Below are 21,907 nucleotides of genomic sequence, written 5' to 3'. Positions count from 1 at the left end.
AAATTATTTTCCACTAAGGTTTCAAAAAAAAATGGCAAAAATGGTAAAACACGGTTTTTAACGTCGAAAATGAACAATAAGCCTTAAAATAATAAATAGAAAATATTGGAGTATGGGTGGAAAAAAGACGATCAAAATGATCTTCGGTCGATCCTGATTGGTTGAGTGGTTTCCCCGCAAAATGTTATTAAAGTAAAATAATATTAAAAAATTAATAACTCTCTTTCGTATAAACATTAAGAGCTAAAATTTGGCAGTGTTCTGATTTTAGTAGTCTTCAACAAGCACACTAAATTTTAGCAAAATTGGATTGACAGTTTTTGCTAATCTTAACTAAATGCGAACAAAGGTACTTTGGCAAAAAGGCCTAAAAAAAGTTGCTTACAACGTTAGACGCAATTTTAATGCGGGATTATATTCTTGAATATTTACTCTACAACTTACAGAAGTATCAAATTTTGTTTCTATGTGGAAGTTGCTTTAAAAAAGATGAACCGAATGGGTATTTTTTTTGCACGGCGGTACGGCGCATGAGGGGCAATAATCCGCCGCGACGTAGCCACCGATGCATAAACCACGTCTACTTTCTCAAACTCGACTCCAGTGTTATCGACCAAGTACAGCTAAACTGCAAGTGCTCGTAAACATAACGATATCTTGGGAACAATATAACCAACTTTCACACTGTAAAAACATTTGAAACTTTGGTAAATTGTAGATGAAGCAATATAATAAGATTCCGCAATATAATTCCGCAAAAAAATTGAATCTAACGTTGTAAACAACTTTTCTTAGGCCCTTTTGACAAAGTACATTTTTTTTGCATTTAGCTGCGGTTTGCAAAAACTATCAATCCGATTTTGCTAAAATTTGGTGTGCTTTTTAAAGACTACTAAAGCTACAACCCTGCCAAATTTCAGGTCTTAATGTTTATACGGAAGAGAGTTATTAATTTTTTAATATTGGCTCAAAAAACAAGGATTTTGGATTTTGCGGGGAAACCACTGGACTACTTGGGATCGACCGGAGCTCATTTTGTTCGTTTTTTTGCCACGCATACTTTTATACTTTTTATTTTTTTATTACAAGGTTTATTCTTCATTTCCGACGCTAAAAACCGTGTTTTACCATTTTTGCCCTTTTTTTTGAAGCCTTAGCGGAATACATTTTTTGTTCGATTTTATTACAATCGATTATCATTGTTTAATTCATAACAACATATTTTTTTCAAGCTAGTCTGAATTTCCATTGCCGAAAACTTAATTCGATCTGACTACAAGCTGTTAATGCTGTTTCGGAGTTTTCTGTAGTTTTAAACATATTATATTCTCGAAAAACCATTTTTCGTTTATTTTCAATATGTACTAGTAAATTAAAGACATAACGACTACGTCTACACAGAGGGAACTCTTGCAATCGCCATGCTGATTCCACGGGGCTTTAATAGCACCCATCTACATACTCTGATATTACATGAAAAATTTCTGTATCGTCTTTTTTATCACTCGTATTTGTTTTCGTTATTTTACGTAATGCTTTATCTCGTCATTTATAAATATATTTAAAAATATACTTTATACTTTGAATAGATGCACAACACTAAACATTAATTTGACAATTATATTTGGTTACCCAAAAAAGGTTGTATGGTACTACCATTGATTTATCAACTAAAATTTTTTCATAACTATTTTTGATTCTATGTATGTGATTATCATATCTATTGTTACTTTTTTTGTAATTTGGGTATTCATTTTTTGTGAAAACAGTACGATGAGTAAACTTTTTTGGAAACTTTTTTGTACAAATTTTTTGATGACTAGTAAGACCTGGACAATCATTGCCGTGAGGTCAATAAAGCGTGTGTTTGATAACTAATTTTTGTATTTGTGAATAAAGTGGACTTTCCGCTGAAATATATTTATCTATGTCTGTAGTAGTTAATAATTTATTGTTAAGATGCAATAGTAAAATAATATGTAAATTAGGTAATTTTTTTTCAAATTTAATGGTATTAACGTAAGCAATAACTTTTCCAAAAGTATTGTGTTTAGTTATATTGTCTAAAATTAATTCCAATTACGTATAAAATAATCCAACAGTTATATTCAGTTTATTATTCGAAGTGGTACCTTGAGGGAAGTTTTTTAAAATTTGCTTTATTTATTTCTATTCAGAGTTACATGTAACGGTTATAAAAAAAATCAGGTCATCCAAACTCTCGCATTATTACAATTGCATCTTGATAATGTTTCTGCGTATACTTAGTACCACCGATGTATGTAGAAGTTAAAATAAAAATATTTCCAACTTTATTGTTTTCAAAATTTTTAGAGTTATTTGAGGCAGTGTGATCTCTTAAACCTTGATAACATTTAATCCTTAGAATTTTTTTGTTATTGCGACAAAAAACTTATTCTATTGCTTTCTATCATAAAATATGCATGCAAAAAAAATTAATGCATCAATCTTCCATTATAGAGCATGTAACTGAAAATTTTACTATTTAGTCGGTAAGTAGTTCGATATAAGTAATATTGAAACAACGTACGATTTTGTGTTTTTGTTAAAAATAAAAATTTTGTTCTATCGCATGTACTCCATCCAACACTTCCTACTGAAAATAATAAAGAAATACCATTAGATCTACATGCTGTATTCGGCATACAGCATTGATAATGCAACTTATAAAGCTGTTGATAGATCAGATAATAATATTTGAATAAGAAATTCAAACGACCAATGGTAAACATGCGAATGTTAATACATCTAAATCATTGTATTAAAAGGTGCATATGCATGGATGGCGGCACTATCAATACAAGCACACTATATCCTCCATACATGAACTTTAATTTTTTTTTTTTTCACAATATCCAATATACTTAAGACTCATAATATCAAACCACAAATATTCTTCTTCAAGAAAATTTTCTTAAGAAATAAATAAGAATGAGAAAAATATCCTCCCCGGGTGCGTATCGAATACACAACCTCCTGTTTACTAGACAATTGCTCTACCACTTTAGCTAACGAGGTGCTGTACGTTCACTCGCAATGTAAGTTTAGATAAGTTTCTCATTTTTAATTTTCAGAACTGTCTTTCACCAAAGCCCGATAAAGTAGTTATGTTACTCTAATGCTTGTCGGTAAATTGGAAATTCATACGACCAATGGTATACAAGCGAATGTTGATACATCTAAATCATTGTATCAAAAGGTGCACATGCATGGATGGCGGCACTTTCAATACAAGCACTCTATATTCTCCATACATGCCCTTTCTTTTCTTTTTTTTTCTTAATATCTTATATATTTAAGACTCATAATATCAAACCACAATTATTTTTCTTCAAGAAAATTTTCTTAAGAAATAAATAAGAATGAGAGAGAGTTCCGTTGTGCATGCGAGAGAGTGCGGACGTGTCGAGAGAGCGCTCCGTAGGAAAGAGTAATTAAAAAGTAATTAAAGTAAAAATTAAAAGAAATAAAAGTACGAGGAAGTGAAAAAAGTGAAGAAGCAGCAGAGAAAAAAGTGTAAAGTGAATAATTATGAAAGTTTGAAAGGATGAAGAGAGATTAGTGTGGTAGTGTCTGGGTAAAGAGAACACGTGTAAGGCAAGTAAAGAGTGGGTATTAAGAATAGGGGATAATAAAGAAAGGTATTAGTGAGCGGAAAAACGAGAGACAAGAGGACAGGAAAACAGTGTTGAAGTGGTGATAGTAAAAGAAAAAGTGCAGTGAAGTTCGAAAGAAAGTGAGGTTAGAAAAGATATTACAGGAAGAAAGAAGCGGCAATTGGAGAAAGAGGTCGATACAAGGGGTAATCTGAGAGGTAGATAAAGAAGGTCCCTGAAAAAAAGCAATAGTGAGATCGGTAAGGAAGACCACTACTTTGTCGAGTAAGGCTGGCAAATATAATTTCTGACCCTTAGAAGTGGTTGTCAGTAAAGTAGAAAACTGCATTATCGGCAGAACTTAAAAATGGCAGGAAAGCCGCCTGCAGCAAGTATGAATACAAGAAATAATACAAATACAAAATTAAAGGAACAGACTCTATTGAATTTTACAAAAGAAAATCAGGAGAATAAAGAATTAAACGATAAGATGAGCAGGTTGGAAAGGAAGTTGGACATCATGATTAGTAGTCTAGAAAGAAGAGAAGAAGATTGGAAAGAGGAAAAACAGATGTGGATAAAAGAAAGGCAACAGTGGACAGAAGAAAAGAAGGCGTTAGAAGAAAGAATAAGCAAGTTAGAATGGGAAACAGAAAAAGCTGAGAGAGAGAAAAGGAGACCGAACATTGTTATAAAAGGAGCAAATATTGAAGGAGAGAATCTGGAGAAGAAGGTCGAAGAGTATATTGAACAAAAGATAAAAATAAAAGTCAAGATGGAGAAAGCTAAAGTGATAAGTGTAAACGCTGGGCAAAATGTGAGGAAGTTGGTGGTAGTAAGGCTGGCAAGTAAAGAAATGAAAGAAGAAGTAATGAGAAATAAAAAACATCTGGAAAGAGGAGTTTACATAGAAAGCGATCTAACTGAGAGAGAAAGAGAGATCCAAAGATTTATTTTAGACAAGTCAAAAGAGCAGAGGAACAAAGGAAAAAATACAAAAGTTGGATATATGAAGATTTTGATCGATGGTAAATGGCTTAGATTTAATGAAAGGAAAGGAGATTTTACAGAGGAAAGAAGAAGGAGCCAAGAATGAAGAGAACAAGAAGATGTAGAGGAGGAGGGAGTGAGAAGAAGAAATGTTAGTGTTTGTGCGTGGAACATTGCGGGAGTGCTAAATAATGACAGTGAAGTGTGGAAGTATTTAAGTGAGTTTGATGTGATAATGTTAGTAGAGACATGGTTGGAAAAGGACAAGTGGACTAATGTAGAAAGTGAGTTGCCAAAAAGCTATGAGTGGAAGTGTATAGCAGCGACTAGAGAGCATAAAAAAGGTAGAGCGAAAGAAGGAGTAATATTATGAATAAGCAAAAAATTGGAGAGTATAAATCCTGAAGTATGGAGCGATAATATAGTAATGCAGTAGATTAAACACGGAAATCAGAACTGGAAGATCATAGGAGTATATAGTCAAAATGTAGCAGAGACGATGGGAATTATAAAGGAAAAAGTAAAAACGAAGGAAAGTGGATGCATACTTATACTAGGAGACTGGAATGCAAGAACTGGGAGAGAAGGAGGTTGGAATAATGAAAGTGATAGTGAGAGTGATAGTGACGACAAGGACGTAAGGTAAAGAAAGTCGAAAGACGAAAAGATCAATGAGGAAGGTAGAAGACTAATAAAAGAAATAACAGAAGAAGGATGGTGTACAGTAAATGGGCAAAAAGGAGAAGAAGGAGAATTCACATACGTTGGTAGCAGAGGAGAGTCGGTAATAGATTACGCAATAGGATGTCAAGAAGCGTTAGATCAGATTAAGGAAATGAAGATAGGACAAAGAACGGAATCAGATCATATGCCGCTAGAAGTATACCTAGAAAAGGAAGTAGAGGTAGGAATTGTAGAGAAAGAAGAGAGAACAAAGGCAAGGAGGGATTTGACTCAAGAATTGATTGATCAGTATGGAGAACGGTGTAAAGACTGGGAGAGAAAGGTAAAAGAGATTGAAGAAAGATGGAGTAAATTGAAAGAAAAAATAGATAGTGCAGTACCTAAGGTGGAAAAACAGTGTAGAGTGTGGAAGATGGGGGATAAAAAATGGCACGATAAAGAATGGAAGGAGAAGAAGAAGGATTTAAGAAGAATAATAAAAAGGTGGAGGAAAAAGAAAATAGAAAGAAGTTGTTACATAGAAAAAAAGAGAGTATAGGAACTGGTGTGAGGCAAAAAGAAAAAGGTTTGAAAGATTAGAAGAAGAAGAGATGAAAAATGCAACATCGGAAGGCGAAGTGTGGAAATATATAAACAAGTACAGGAAAAAACGAAGGAGAGAAATATCCAAAAAGTTCACAGTAGAAGAGTGGAGAAGGTATTTTATGGAAAAGTTAGATGGGAAGAATGAAGAAGGAATTGTGAGGGAAGAGACAAGAAAGGATAAGGCAAGAACAAATGCAGAGGATCAGGAAGAAATGAGCAAGGAAGAGTTCGAGAGGCAGATAGCCAGATTGAAAGTAGGAAAAGCACCAGAAGAAGATAAGCTGGAAAATGAAGTATGGAAGTACATGCCGGGAGAAGTGGATGCAGCTCTGTGGGAATTGCTGAAAAAAGTATGGAAAAAAGGAGAATTACCGGATCAGTGGAGACAAAGTACGATTTGTTTGATTCACAAAAAAGGTAATAAAGATATGTTAGAAAATTATAGAGGAGTTACGTTGACATGTACAGCATATAAGATTTATGCGAGTATGTTAAATAAGATGTTAAAAAAGGAAATCAAAGGTACATTATCAGAAAGCCAGTTTGGTTTTAGAGAAAAGAGAGGAGTAATAGAAGCTATACAGGGATATTCTTAAGTACTTAAGGAGCGGGAACCAGCGTGTAGATCAGCTTTCCTTGAGTCAAAATCCGTTTACAGAATAATTTTTCAACAATTATTCATTAAGTAAATGGATTTATAAAAGTGCTGAATTTCAGCGTATTTAGAACGCCAATTTCAATGGCGCGGGCTGCCATGAAGAGCAGTGTCATCGATCGCAACAACATAGCAACAAACCTCTAAGTCGGTAAACAAAGTCTGAATAGATCCCCTAGCGGGTGGGAGATGGCGCTCAAATGTGATTAAAATAGTAAAAACGTGTAGCTATAAAATTATTAGAAGGAGATAAAGGGCTGAGTATCAGAAACGTAAAAACAAATAAATAAGCGTACAAAAAGGTTATTTAGTTGACCCGAAAAATTATTGTGAGATCATTCTACATACGATGAAATTGACAATGACGATGAAGATGATGATGATAATGATAAAGATAATAAACATGATAATATAATACAAGAAAAAAGATAAATTGTAAACAACATTAATAATAATAATAAATACTTATAATAAATACAAATGTTTAACTTAAGCAGCTATCAGGTGGAACTTGGGCCGCACTTGGGTAGTACTTGAGCAGCGGCGCTTGGGCGGTACTTGGGCGGCACTTAGGTGGTACTTTGGCAGAATTCGAGCAGCGGAACTTGGGCGGTACTTGGGCGGCAGTTGGGCCGTACTTTGGCGGTACTTTCTCGGCACTTGGGCATAATTTGAGCAGCGGCTCTTGGGCGGTACTTGGGTGGTACTTTGGTGGTACTTTGTCGGCACTTGGGCAGAATTTGAGCAGCGGCACTCGAGCGGTACTTGGGCGGCACTTGGGCGGTACTTGGGCGATACTTTGGCGGCACTTGAGCAGAATTTAAGCAGCGGCACTTGGGCGGTACTTTGTCGGCACTTTGGCAGAATTCGAGCAGCGGAACTTGGGCGGTACTTGGGCGGCAGTTGGGCCGTACTTTGGCGGTACTTTGTCGGTACTTGGGCATAATTTGAGCAGTGGCACTTGGGCGGTACTTGGGCAGTACTTTGTCGGCACTCGGGCAGAATTTGAGCAGCGTCACTTAGGCAGTACTTTTGCTCAAGTGCCGCCAAAGAACCGCCCAAGTACCGCTCGAGTGCCGCTGCTCGAATTCTGCCTAAGTGCCGACAATGTACCGCTCAAGTGCCGCCCAAGTACCGCCCAAGTGCCGCTGCTCAAATTCTACCCAAGTGCCGACAAAGTACCACCAAAGTACCACCTAAGTGCCGCCCAAGTACCGCCCAAGTGCCGCTGCTCGAATTCTGCCAAAGTGCCGACAAAGTACCGCCCAAGTGCCGCTGCTTAAATTCTGCTCAAGTGCCGCTAAAGTATCGCCCAAGTACCGCCCAAGTGCCGCCCAAGTACCGCTCGAGTGCCGCTGCTCAAATTCTGCCCAAGTGCCGACAAAGTACCGCTTAAGTGCCGCCCAAGTACCACCCAAGTGCTGCTGCTCAAATTCTGCCCAAGTGCCGACAAAGTACCGCCAAAGTACCACCCAAGTACCGCCCAAGTGCCGCTGCTCAAATTATGCCCAAGTGCCGCCCAAGTGCCGCTGCTCAAATTATGCCCAAGTGCCGACAAAGTACCGCCAAAGTACGGCCCAACTGCCGCCAAAGTACCGCCCAAGTGCCGCTGCTTAAATTCTGCTCAAGTGCCGCCAAAGTACCACCCAAGTGCCGCCCAAGTACCGCTCGAGTGCCGCTGCTCGAATTCTGCCAAAGTGCCGACAAAGTACCGCCCAAGTGCCGCTGCTCAAATTATGCCCAAGTGCCGCTAAAGTATCGTCCAAGTACCGCCTAAGTGCCACCGAAGTACCGCCCAAGTACCGCCTTAATACCACTACGTGCCGCAACTCAAATTCTGCTCAAGTGCCGATAAATGTACCGCCAAAGTACCACCCAAGTACCGCCCAAGTACCGCCCAAGTGCCACTGCTCAAATTATGCCCAAGTGCCGACAAAGTACCGCCAAAGTACGGCCCAACTGTCGCCCAAGTACCGCCCAAGTTCCGCTGCTCGAATTCTGCCAAAGTGCCGACAAAGTACCGCCCAAGTGCCGCTGCTTAAATTCTGCTCAAGTGCCGCCAAAGTATCGCCCAAGTACCGCCAAAGTACCACCCAAGTACCGCCCAAGAGCCGCTGCTCAAATTATGCCCAAGTGCCGCCCAAGTGCCGCTGCTCAAATTATGCCCAAGTGCCGACAAAGTACCGCCAAAGTACGGCCCAACTGCCGCCCAAGTACCCCCCAAGTTCCGCTGCTCAAATTCTGCCAAAGTACCACCTAAGTGCCGCCCAGGTACCGCCCAAGTGCCGCTGCTCAAATCATGCCCAAGTGCTGACAAAGTACCGCCCAAGCGCCGCTGCTCAAGTACTACCCAAGTGCGGCCCAAGTTCCACCTGATAGCTGCTTAAGTTAAACATTTGTATTTATTATAAGTATTTATTATTAATATTTATGTTGTTTACAATTTATCTTTTTTCTTATATTATATTATCATGTTTATTATCTTTATCATTATCATCATCATCTTCATCGTCATAGTCAATTTCATCGTATGTAGAATGATCTTACAATAATATTTCGGGTCAACTAAATAACCTTTTTGTACGCTTATTTATTTGTTTTTACGTTTCTAATACTCAGCCCTTTATCTCCTTCTAATAATTTTATAGCTACACGTTTTTACTATTTTAATTACATTTGAGTGCCATCTCCCACCCGCTAGGGGATCTATTCAGACTTTGTTTACCGACTTAGAGGTTTGTTGCTATGTTGTTGCGATCAATGACACTGCTCTTCATGGCAGCCCGCGCCATTGAAATTGGCGTTCTAAATACGCTGAAATTCAGCACTTTTATAAATCCATTTACTTAATGAATAATTGTTAAAAAATTATTCTGCAAACGGATTTTGACTCAAGGGAAGCTGATCTACACGCTGGTTCCCGCTCCTCAAGTACTTAAGAATATTTGTTGAGGAAAAATTAAGCAAAGAAAGAGGAAAATTATTTACATGTTTTATTGATTTAAAGGAAGCATTTGATCGAGTGGATAGGAAAGTTCTAAAAGAAAGATTAATAGAAATGGAAGTGAGTGAAAAGCTAAGAAATAGGATTATGGATATTTATAAAGAAACGAGAAATGTAGTTAAAGTTGGAGAAGAGGAATCCAAGGAATTTTGGACAGAGAAAGGTGTGAGGCAAGGCTGCCCACTGAGCCCGACGCTGTTTAACGTGTACTTAGCGGATCTGGAGCAGGAATTAAAGAAAGGGCAGGTGGGAGGATGCAGAGTTGGTAATGAAAAAGTATGGAGTCTATCTTACGCGGATGATATAGTATTAATAGCAGATAGAGAAGAAGAATTGAAAGAGATGTTAAAAAGATTTAAAAAGTACACAAAAAAAAAGAAAATGATTTTAAGTGAGGAAAAAACGAAAATTTTAGTGTTCGAAAAAAGAAAGAGGAATGATAGAAGATGGAAGTGGGGGAGTAAGGAATTAGAAGAAGTAAATGAAATAAGATATTTAGGATATATACTACAGAGAAAAAGGAGAAACGATAGGCATATAGAAGAAAGGAAAAGAAAAGCAGTGATAGCTATAAAAAATGCATGGAGCATAGGAGAAAGAATATTTAAGAATAGCTATAAAAGAAGAAGAAAATTATTTACAGCCCTAGTAGAAAGTATAGCGCTATTTGGTGCGGAAGTGTGGGGCTGGGAAGGAGAAGAAAGACTAGAAAGTATACAGAGAAGATATATGAAATGGATATTAGGATTAGACAGCAATACACCAAATTATATGGTGGAGGAGGAGTGTAGATTAGAAAGGATGAGTATAAAAGCGTTAAGGAGAAATATTCATGAACAAGGAAAGAAAAGAAAAAGAAAAGAGAATGGAAAAGATAGAGAATTCACGGTACAACAGAACATATAAAGGTATAAGAACAGAAGACGAACCAGAATACTTGAAAAAGGATATGCCATTAAAGGATAGAAAGTTAGTAGCAAGGTTTAGATGCGGAAATGAATGCAGAAGTAGAGTATACTGGAAAGGAGAGGAGGATAAGAAGTGTAGATTATGCAAGGAGGAGGAAGAAGATCTTAGACACATACTAAAGATTTGCGGAGATACGAGAAATGAAGAAGAAATGGAAAAAATACTAAGCCACGATGCAAAAGAGATAGAAGTGCTAAAAAAAGTAATCAGAAAAAGGAAGGAGTCAGAAAAGATCTAAAAGATAAAAGAAAGTATGCAGAAATTTAAGGTAGTAAAGAGAGAAGAAGGATTAGTAGGACAAGAAAGAAGAGAGAAAAAGAAATGCAAGGAAGAATGAAGAATACAAAAAATATATGGACAATTTAAAGAAAAGAGTTGTTAATTTTTGAAATTTTTGATAGTTAAGTAGTATTAGAAAATTTGTTTACTGAGTTAAATATAGGAAATTTTGATAATTTTGATATTTTAAGTTGGAAAGTTTTGAATTTTTGATAGGCATGTGTTTAATTTTGAAGTTTGAGAATTGAGTTTTGTAGAATTGGAAGTGTAGTGATATTAAATTTGTTTTATTTCAATATTATTTTAAAAAAGACAAAGTAGAATATTAAGAAGAGTTAAAGTAAAAATGAATATATTATATAGCGTAGATTAAGTATATATTAAATGTACAAAATGTTACGGAACCCCTCCAAACCCGTAAGGGACGGAGTATGAAATATATAAAATAAATAAAATAAATAATAAGAATGAGAAAAATATCCTCCCTGGGTGCGAATCGAACACATAACCTCTTGTTAACTAGATAGTTGCTCTACTACTTGAGCTAACGAGGAGCTGTACATTCACTCGCACCGTAAGAAGCGAGTAGTAACTCCTTGGTAGCTTAAGCGGTAGAGTAACTGTCTAGTAAATAGGAGATTGTGTGTTCGATTCGCCTCCGGGGAGGATATTTTTCTCATTCTTATTTATTTCTTAAGAAAATTTTCTTGAAGAAGAATAATTGTGGTTTGATGTTATGAGTCGTAAATATATTGGATATTGAAAAAAGAAAAAAAAGAAAAGAAAGGGCATGTATGGAGGATATAGAGTGCTTGTATTGAAAGTTCCGCCATCCATGCATATGCACCTTTTAATACGATGATTTAGCTGTATCAACATTTGCTTGTATACCATTGGTTGTATGAATTTCTAATTTACCGATAAGCATAAGAGTCACATAACTAATATTTAAATAAATTTTCCCGTAGAAATGTTTAACAATATTCGTGAAAGCTTGCCACCTCATGAACGTAAATTAAAAATGGGTACAATAGTAATGTGAATTCGAAATTTAAGTATATCAGACGACTTATGTAACGGTACATATTGGCGAATTACTAAATAGTTAAAGTACAACGTAGAAGGCGAAATAGTTACGAGAGGAAAAATTGGTCGTAAAGTTCCAATTTTAAGAATTACGTTACGTACGGGAAATACTTCATCATTACCTGTTATTTTATATAAAAAAACTATTCCCGTTAGTTGTAGCATTTGTGATGACTATAAAATAGTCTCAAGGTCACAATTTTGATAATAAGGGGTTATACTTGAAAAAACCTTCATTTTCTCATGGTCAATTGTACGTAGCTTTCTCGAGATGCAGTAATAAAAATGAAATTTTTGTTAAAATCGATAGAGAAAATATTTTGGAATATAGTTTGGAAAAACATTTTTAACAATAAGTAATAACGTATGAAACAATAACAACATGATTTTAATATTCTTGTATGTATAGACAAAATTTATTACCTAATAATACATTCCATGAACGTATATTGCGTTTATCTGTTGTACCAATTTTAACATTAATTTAAAACAGAATAGGAATAGACCTATGGTCTTGGTTTGTATTAATGATAAACGAAATGCAATTTAAATTTATGTATGTATTGGTATTATTAACTTATATACAAAATATTATAATACGTACACATAAAAATTTTACACATAGTTTATCATTAACGCTAACAAAAAAAAGCTTAGCGCACCAAGAATTTTTTACTTACAAATAAATTAAAATACAATTGATATAAATTGGTTTCTGGTCGACTTAGTTGTAAAAATGGAATGGTTATTAATTATTTGTATGTATAAAGTCCATCAATTTGCCTTCTGGTCGGTGGTGCGGAAAAATAGATAGATAGATAGAATAATTTATTGTAAGCAAAGAAACATGTTCTTATTAGTTAACATTCTTTACAAATGAACATTTTTACAGTACAAAAATATGTATGACATATTATTTTTATGATGCATTCAATGATATTTTTCTTGAAAGACTTCAAGTAAAACACGAATTATTAAATAATCTTTTAACAACCAAGATAAATAGTTTTATATGGTTGAACGTTGCTTGAAATGCCCCACATAGTGAACTATATAATGTAACAGTTAACTATATAATTCAATAGATAATCATAATAACGCTTTGCGCAACGACCCTCTACAAATTAATTATGACCTTAAATTTCTTCTTGACAAAGAGATAAATAATAGCAATAATGAAGCAAATTAATAGATTAATACATATACGACAAGTTCGCGACTGTATACACATCAAGGTCCGAGAAAGACGGTATGATCCCTGTCAGGTTCCCCGAAAGTAGTGTGGGGTGCAGTGGTAGGGGTCGCGAAAAAGCATGATTTTATTTTTGTATCCGGGAAAAGTAACAATACTAGCTGCATTGTATGAAACGGTAGTGATACCTCTAAATGGAGATCAACTATACTGACTAAGCTACGATAAATAGTAACAAGTGATGCAATTCTTTCTTTTCTTCTTAGTAATGATATCAACTGATAAAGCACGTCCAGTAAGCGCGTGTGTATTGATTGTAACTAATTTACAATGTTAAATTATAAACAAGCATCTTTAATTCAAATACTTAGCATACTCAAGTATTTCCGATTTCAATAAAAAATAGAGTTAATTGAATAAGTTTGTCATCAAATACGGGACAACAACTTTTTTATGTATGTGTACATATATATTACATTATCTCGAGTAATATCTCTTATTGAATTATAATATTCAGCATTAAAAATTGTTGTTAAGTAAACAGCATAAGAACAAATACATAATAAGTACACATGTATTTCATATGCAAGCTGCGAGCGCCGAAAAGCCAATTATTATTTTTATAATAAAATTATGTTAATATAACAGTAGATGTCGTAAATAATTTTGTTTGATAATTAAATGATAAAAAGTAACACGAAAAACTGTTTTTTATAAGGGCTTGCGTTGTGATATCTTACTTTATCAATGTACTAATTAAAAAATCATTTAGTTAAAATTTTTTTTTACTGCTGATATGACTCGCTTGTATTACTGCGTACCGTTATAAAATCAGCACCAGTCGCTACGCCCCCAATTACATAGAGGGTATCTCCCATAAGGTTTACATGCTGAAGCTCAGACCCAATTGTTGCGCACGACTTTAAAGTTTTGTAGGTTAGATTCGTTAAAAATCATTTAGTTATCATGACATTTGTCATCAACAATTATAAATGTCATGATGTAAAGTATGATTCTGAATTGAAGGTTTTTAATGTCTAAACGTGTTACACTATCTGAGCCCACGAATTTCCGAGTGGGTTTTTCTCATTATGTATTACCGTCGAGTACGCAGTTATTGCATCATTTACCCATATAGATATTTTTGCATTTTTTTCAAAGTTTCTCAAAAAGTTTCGGACCGATTTTTATTAGTAAGCTTGTAAAATTCGGTATGTATATTATTGCTTTTAAAACACATACTTCGTCAAAATGTCAAGTCTTAATATTTAATAAAACATACGTTGTAGATTTTTGAGAAAATGGTCAAAAAGTGGTTTTTTTCCATCTCCTTGAAAACTAGGGAACCGCTCGGAGATCAAGAAAACTTATTTGATTAGTCTTTTCATTACGCACTTTCATGTATGGTACACTTTTTTGTTCAAATACTAAGTTTTTTTGTTTACTGTAAAAAAACCCGTTTCAACAATTTTTTAATTCCTTAAACTTTTGTCCAGCATTCTGATTGAGTTTAAACTCATGTGATATTTGCAATTTTACGTATCCGGCTTTACTAAGTCTATCATGTCTTTTCATGTTAAAATAGATTCCTACAAGCATTATGATACTCACAAGCTATAAATTATATTAAATTCTCTTTAAGTAACATAAACTATATTATAACATAAAATACAAAAATGGTAACCCTACCGTCTGGGGTGGTCTCTGGTTAGGTGATGGATATGCAGGTGGAACGATTGATGGTCTTGGTAAAGGCCATGATTGTTGATAAGAATCCGATCCAATCGATGGGTAACTGTGGAACCTATGAACTGGACTTGAAGCTTGAAGAAGCTGATTTAATGTAGGTGTTGGACCAGTTGCTTGAGATAAACTTTGACTAGGTAAAAACCTTGGTTGTCCTGAAAATGGAACTGATGAAGAAACAGTATGATTCAAACGAATATCTACTTTTGAAATAGCAAAGTTGTCATCAGCATCTGTAGAATGTGTTCTATCACTCTCGGATAGTAATTGTTTTGAATGATATGGTTCCAGTTGCTTTGATGATCCGAATTCGCTTGTACATTTAGTTAAGTATTCTGCAGCTACTTGTTTACCTTGGGGATATTCATTTAAAGGCTTAGTCAAGAAGTCGTCAGGATATTCAGGGCGGATTTGGTTGGATATAAATGAATGGGAGGAGTGCACCGTGGCATCTTGTGAATCAGACTTGGACAAAATTTCTGAATGGGAGGAACTCTGATGTAGATCCCTAGTTGATTTACTTTCGGTGGAATTTTGATGCCCACTCACATCTTCAGTACGAAACTGGCTCATTTCTATTTTAGCAACACTAATAACATCTTCCGAAGAACACTAAATTCAAAATAAATTTAACGTGCGACCTTTTTAATACACTTAATTCTCACTCAACATTACTAACACTAATAATCCAGAGAAGTTGCAACTGTTTCAGTAATCTTATTTATAAATAAACTAATAGAATAATTTTTCTGATAGCAGTAAATTTAAGCTTTAGAAAATGTTGATAGCAAAGGATCAATACTAAACTACACTAATTTTGATGGATTGTTGGAACCATCAAAATTATCCACACAGCAATGCCTACTCCTACAAGTCATGTAAGTAACACATGATTTATACATTTACTGTAACTGTAACAAGCCATGGAAAAAAAAATTTATTAAGTTACATGTCTAAGCTGAGAATGCACATTCCTTGTCAGCAATAAAACGTGACAAATGAAACAGAGCTACCAATATGAATTACTTCGTTACTTGTCTAAATTGTGCATACATTGGTGCGTTGCAGTCGTTGGAGCACTTACGCCGCGCAGATGAATGTAACATAGACCAAGAGCTGAAGCCGGAGGGCAGTCAAAATCTTGAACCAGCCGCCAATTTCACCTGAATGGAGGAACCTTATAATTCGTAGGGGTCCGAAATATTTTAGTCATATTTTGTTCTGGTAAAGAGTTTTGTCGGTATTTGAGAAGTACCATTTTAACTATCTTATAAACCAGCCGCAACTGAAGTCAATGGATAGCAAATAAAAAATCATATAAGATAATGAAAAGTGCCCCTTGTGGCAAAGAGGATATGTATTTTATACCCCAAAAACCACCTTGAAAAAAATAGAACCGCTACAAAAAATCTGGAAAAAATCAAAACTAAGCCACACCTTTGCCAGTTAATTTTTTTCACAATAATTCCAAAATTAAAGTTCCGGCGATTTTTGGATTGAATGAAGTTGAGAAAACGACCTTTCCATACCGATTATCTAACGCTTGTCGTATCTATAATAATCATCTAAAATGAGACACGTGGTAGATAAGATTATAGATAATGTTGAAATATCTATTTTTTTAAGGTCGATTTTTTGGTACAAAATGCATTCTTATCTTGCCGCCAATGGCACTATCACAACTTTTTATTTTTCATCAAATGGTTTAAGTTGCGACTGGTTTATAAAATAGCCTATGAGGTACTTTTCAAACACTAATAAAACTCTTCACCAAAATAAAATATGACCAAAATATTTCAGATCTGTTCAAGTCATAAAGTTCCCCAATTTTGGTAATAATAGCGGCTGATTAAGATTTTGACCACCCTCCAGCCTTACCTCTTGGTCTAATAGACTTGTTTAAGCCAGGTCATAAGGTGATAGGCGCTTGTGTTATTTTAACAATTAATTATTTAAAAGAGTGGCCAGTTAGCGCTCCAAGTCACTGAGTGATAGGCGCTTGTGTTATTTATTAATAATTTTTCATTTAACTGAGTTGCCAGTTAGCGCCCCGGGTCATTGGGTGATAGGCGCTTGTGTTATTAAAAATTATTTATTTGACAGAGTGGCCAGTTAGCGCCCCGGGTCATTGGGTGATAGGCGCTTGTGTTATTAATATTACAATTTTGAATTTCCGCGTGTCTTTTGCAATGCCCCTTCACTGCTGTGCTGTCTGCTCGACGGAACATTCTCCCTAGATCGTATAGCTATATATACGATCTAGGGAAGAAGTTCCGATATTGAATCCGCCTAACCCAACGCTGCGCTGATGAAGTAAACTATTAGCTACGTGCACAATTTTGAAGCAGCGCAACCAAGGCAAAAACGAGAACTATTGGTCTGGCACAGCAGAAGCTAGGCAATATTCGCGATATGTGCTTGATACCTATAGGAACACAACACCTCGATAGATACACGAAAAGTTCTGTGTTTATTAGGTATATCACGAATTAATACAATGTCTCAAGTGGTACAATCCTATATGAATATCGAAAGACAAAATTTGTACTACAAGCACTATAAGCGCTTGAGTATTACTTCAACACAAGCCCGTGTACTGTGTGATACGTGATAACGTGATACGTTTTATTAGTTTGCAATGTAGTTAACACAGACCTTCTCTGACCAATCAGAGAGCTCCATTAGCCCTATTGGGATTCCATAAGGTCACGTGACTCTCGCGATATATATAGTCACTTGGGGGAAAAATAATACAGGCCTTGTAGGCGATGCAATTGTATTTTTATTTTTTTTTTACCCGTTCAACGATTGTAATACGATAAAAGCCTTTCGATAACATATTTTTGAGGAGATAACAAAACCTTAACTATTTTTTCCAACTCAATTAGTCTTTTGCAGCTTAAAACTTTCCTTTGAAAGTGCAAAAACGCACATTTAATCTGTACAAAGTTCTCCCGTTCCCGATTATATATAGGAAAACAAGTGGGATTTTGGTAAGGTTAAATGTGCGTTTTCGCACTTTCAAAGGAAAGTTTTAAGCTGCAAAAGTCTATTTGAATTGGAAAAAAATAGTTAAGGTATTGTCATCTCCTTAAAAATATGTTATCGAAAGGCTTTTATCGTATTACAATCGTTGAACGGGTAAAAAAAAAATAAAAATACAATTGCACCTACAAGGCTGTGTTATTTTTTTCCCCCAAGTGACTATACATACCGCAAGAGTCACGTGACCTTTTGGAATCTCAATATAAGGCTTAAAGTTTTTCTCAAAATGTGCACGCTCTCAGAATTTTTTCTTTTAATCGTTAAATTTTCTCACTCATATTTTGTTTAATGTACATTTAAGAAAGTAATAAACAAGCATAAACAAAAAAAAGATTAATGAAATTGTGTGTGCGTATGTACATTCATATACATGGTACATGCACAGATGTGTAACGTCTCGAAGGTCGACGATTGTATAGTATATCACCTATATAATATATGTCCCAATCAAGAACTTCAATGCTGAATCAATGCTGAATCAACGTTGATTTTAGCGATACATCAACGCTGAACCAACGTTAAATCAACGTTGATTCCATGAATGATGGAACACTGAAATCAGTCGTAATTTACATTGTTGATTCAACAATGATTCAACGTCAAATGAACACTGATTCAACATTGAATCAGCGTTGAATCAGTGTTGATTTAAACGTTAATTTGATAACAAAAAAAATATAATGCGTATTCAATACAGTTTAACATCAAATAACTGAACCCCCCTGTTTTAGTGTTAACATACGGACAGTACCTCCATAAACGTCAATATATCTGCCCCAAATGATACTATACTACTTTGTAATTTTTTAAAATTTAATTTTAACGTTTTGATCGACGCTGAATCAACGCTGATTCAACGTTGAATCAGTGTTGAATCAACAATGTAAATTACGACTGATTTCAGTGTTTCAACGTTGATTCAACGTTGGTTCAGCGTTGATTCAACGCTAAAATCAATGTTGATTCAGCATTGATTCAGCATTGAAGTTTTTGATAGGGGTAGTACAACATAGGGCCTGGCTATCATAGAGATATTACTAATAACTTAAAACACCTCCTGTCCGTAGAAAAAGAGGGCAAATGAAGTGATCCTCTACGTATGGATTCGCTTCCAAAGTTTTCGTGCTTGTAGGTGGTGTGATGGAAGATCTTTTCATTTTCTGTCTTTCTCTTCCAACAAAACGTTTACACTTATGCGTTAGGTACTCACTCCCCTACTCTTTTAGTCATTTCTCTATGCTAGCCATACTCTTTCGATAACCTCATTACAATTAATCATGATGTAAAAATACAAGGTGTGGCGTTGCGTATCCCTTTTGATTGACCACAATTAGTAATGTTTCCATCATGTTGCCATGTCTGTCTGCAAATTTCAAAAGCTTTTAAAATACCAATTAAGCGTATTAACATCAAGAAACTCATGAAACAGTATATATTTTTTATTTCAATATTTCCATTCCAGTTTTTTCAGTAACCAAACGCATGATTCATGAACATTTACACAGGAAAAACTGACTGAATAGGTAAGCATTCATCAATTGATGTATATGTATGTCTATTCTAAGCGTGCGGTGGCTCAGTCGGCTAGGTCGTGGATTGACACACACGGGAGACCGTGGTTCGATTTCCGGCCAGTGCGACTTTTCGAGCAAGTACCTCTGTGACTTTTCTCATGTGCTTTTTCACTACGGAATACTCCTTAAGGAGGGTCTTAGGCGACCTTCTCGCAGCAAAATTGCCTAATTTCCCCCTACCCCCTCCCATTAATGGGAGGCCTCCCATCCCTCTTTCCCTCCTTTTTCCAAGTCTGAAGTGCCCATAGTAGTGCCCTTATCAAAGGAACCGGATGTAGAGCACTATTATATAAAAAAAAGTGTATGTCTATCACTATATATATATATCTCACTTTGAGATGGATGCGGGGGACAGGTTTTAGTTTCAACTTTAGCCACTTCGTTTCATTTTATAGGCACTTAGGCACTGTATACAGTTATAACTATAGTACTCACATCTCCCTCAATCCCTCAAATATGGCGTCGCGATGGAAGGCGCAGAACGGCACGAAAATGAGACCTCGGAATGCAACACCTTGTACTTTTACATCATGATTACAATGCTGGCCAGGGCCTGGTGTTCAGCTACGGCCGTCTAGTGTTCATTTTTTGTCGGGATGGGCGTTTAGCAGTCTGGAGACTGCAGTCTTCGCTGGGCGATTCAATATTCAATGCAAATTGATAGAAATCAATATTTTTTTTTTTGCATTCGGTACAACAGACACCTTGTTTGCAATGAAGCTAGACTCTGGAGTTGTATTTTAATTTTAGAAACTGGTTTGGTAAAACGTCAAAGAAAAAAATTGAGTATATAAGTATAACAAACGACTAGTCGGTAAACAGAGAAATTGTGTTAACAGACTGCCAGCAGAAACTAGTCGTTTGTTATGTTTACTTATAATTTTTTTTTACTTCCTACCAAAATCAGTTTTTGACATCAAAATACGACTTCAGAGTCTTGTTTTATTGCAAACAAAGTGTCTGTTGTACCGAATACAAAATAAAAGTAAATATCGATCTCTATTAATTTAAATTAAATTGCCCGCCGAAACTTTGGCTGGCAGTCTCCAGACTGCTGAGGTCTGATCGGGGCATTCGATATCTCGCTTAAGTAAGATTTTTCGATAGTCCCTAAACTATGCATGCGCATTATCGTCATTTTTTGTTATTTTATAGGGATTATCGAAAAAACTGCTTATTCGAGCGAGATATCGAATGCCCCGATCAGACCCTTAGGGTGCCTGTACATAGAAGACCTGCTGTTTGGCAACTGCCAGTCAAAGCTTATGGAGGCGGCTAAATCACACACTGATAGAGGTAGCAATAGGGTTGGAAGCATAGACATATAAAAAATAGACTGCTCGTTCTTCTGTACGGTGCTGAAGCACAGGTAGAAAGAGACACAATATCGAACGTGTATATCTGTGTCTCTCGCACAGACTACTTGCCTGCGGTGGAGAGACTGGGGAGGTTGCATCAGCTGGCCAAAGTTTACTGACCCCCACCTTTGGCAATGTGCAAGAGGGACAGATTTACACTTTCGATGTTGTGTTTTTTTCTACTCGTGCTTTAGCTATAAAAACGAGCAACCTACAATAGAAATCTACATTTCTAGAAATAAGCTTTATCTGTCTATGCTTTTCCCTATCACCGTTTCCCTCCATGTCTTCCTAGAGAGAAAAAGATACTTTCAACCCTATTGCTGTCTCTCTCAGTGTGCGAATCAGCCACCTCCATAAGAGTGCCCGGTCTATCCCATTGGAATTCTAATAGGTCTCGTGACTCGTGACTCGTGACTCTCGCGATATATATAGTCACTGGGGGAAAAAATAACACACGCCTAATGGGTGCATTCTATTTTTATTTTTTTTACACGTTCAACGATTGTAATACGATAAAAGCCTTTAAATAGTATATTTTTGAGGACATGACAATACCTTAGCTTTTTTTTCTAACTCAATTAGTGTTTTGTAGCTTAAAATCAGAGAATGTAGAAACACATTCCTTCATGTTTCTATATTCTCTGGTAAAACTTTCCTTTAAAAGTGCGAAAACGTACATTTAACCTGTACAAAGTTCTCCCGTTTCCGACTATATATTGGAAAACAAGCAGGATTTGGTAAGGTTAAATGTGCGTTTTCGCACTTTCAAAGGAAAATTTTAGGCTGTAAAAGTCTAATTAAGTTGGAAAAAAATAGCTAAGGCATTTTTATCTCCTTAAAAATATGTTATTGAAAGGCTTTTATCATATTACAATCGTTGAACGTGTAAAAAAAATTAAAATAGAATTGCTCCCATAAGGCCTGTGTTATTTCTCCCCCAAGTGACTGTATATACAGCGAGAGTCACGTGACTTTTTTGAATCATAATATAACGTCTTTGGAATAGCCTGAAGCCTGAATCCTCAATACACCATGTTTCGAAACTGCCCGACAATTGGGGGTGTAATCCGCAATCGCCGCCAGCAGTTACATATGTACGACGTGACAACGTTGCGTGGTT

General features: G+C 35.8%; 1 protein-coding gene across 3 annotated transcripts in view; it reads right to left on the bottom strand.

Annotated features, from left to right (window-relative positions):
• Window positions 1-15,873, bottom strand: part of osa (trithorax group protein osa) — a 528,215-nt gene extending 512,342 nt beyond the window's left edge. For 2 of the 3 annotated variants that reach the window (XM_089589255.1, XM_089589256.1), the window contains exon 1: window positions 14,751-15,872. In XM_089589255.1, the coding sequence (XP_089445381.1) occupies window positions 14,751-15,380 (630 nt within the window). In that variant the 5' untranslated portion in view covers window positions 15,381-15,872. Of the gene's footprint in view, window positions 1-14,750 lie in introns of all 3 variants that reach the window. The other variant, XM_089589257.1, reaches the window with a different exon arrangement.
• Window positions 15,874-21,907: the final 6,034 nt, after the last annotated feature.

This window comes from Copidosoma floridanum, unplaced genomic scaffold (assembly GCF_036245765.1).
Source record: "Copidosoma floridanum isolate Cflo_tuat_1 unplaced genomic scaffold, Cflo_Japanese_pri ptg000008l, whole genome shotgun sequence".
NCBI lineage: Eukaryota > Metazoa > Arthropoda > Insecta > Hymenoptera > Encyrtidae > Copidosoma > Copidosoma floridanum.
The sequence above is the reverse complement of the archived record's forward strand: the minus strand, read 5'-3'. Positions and strand labels throughout refer to the sequence as shown.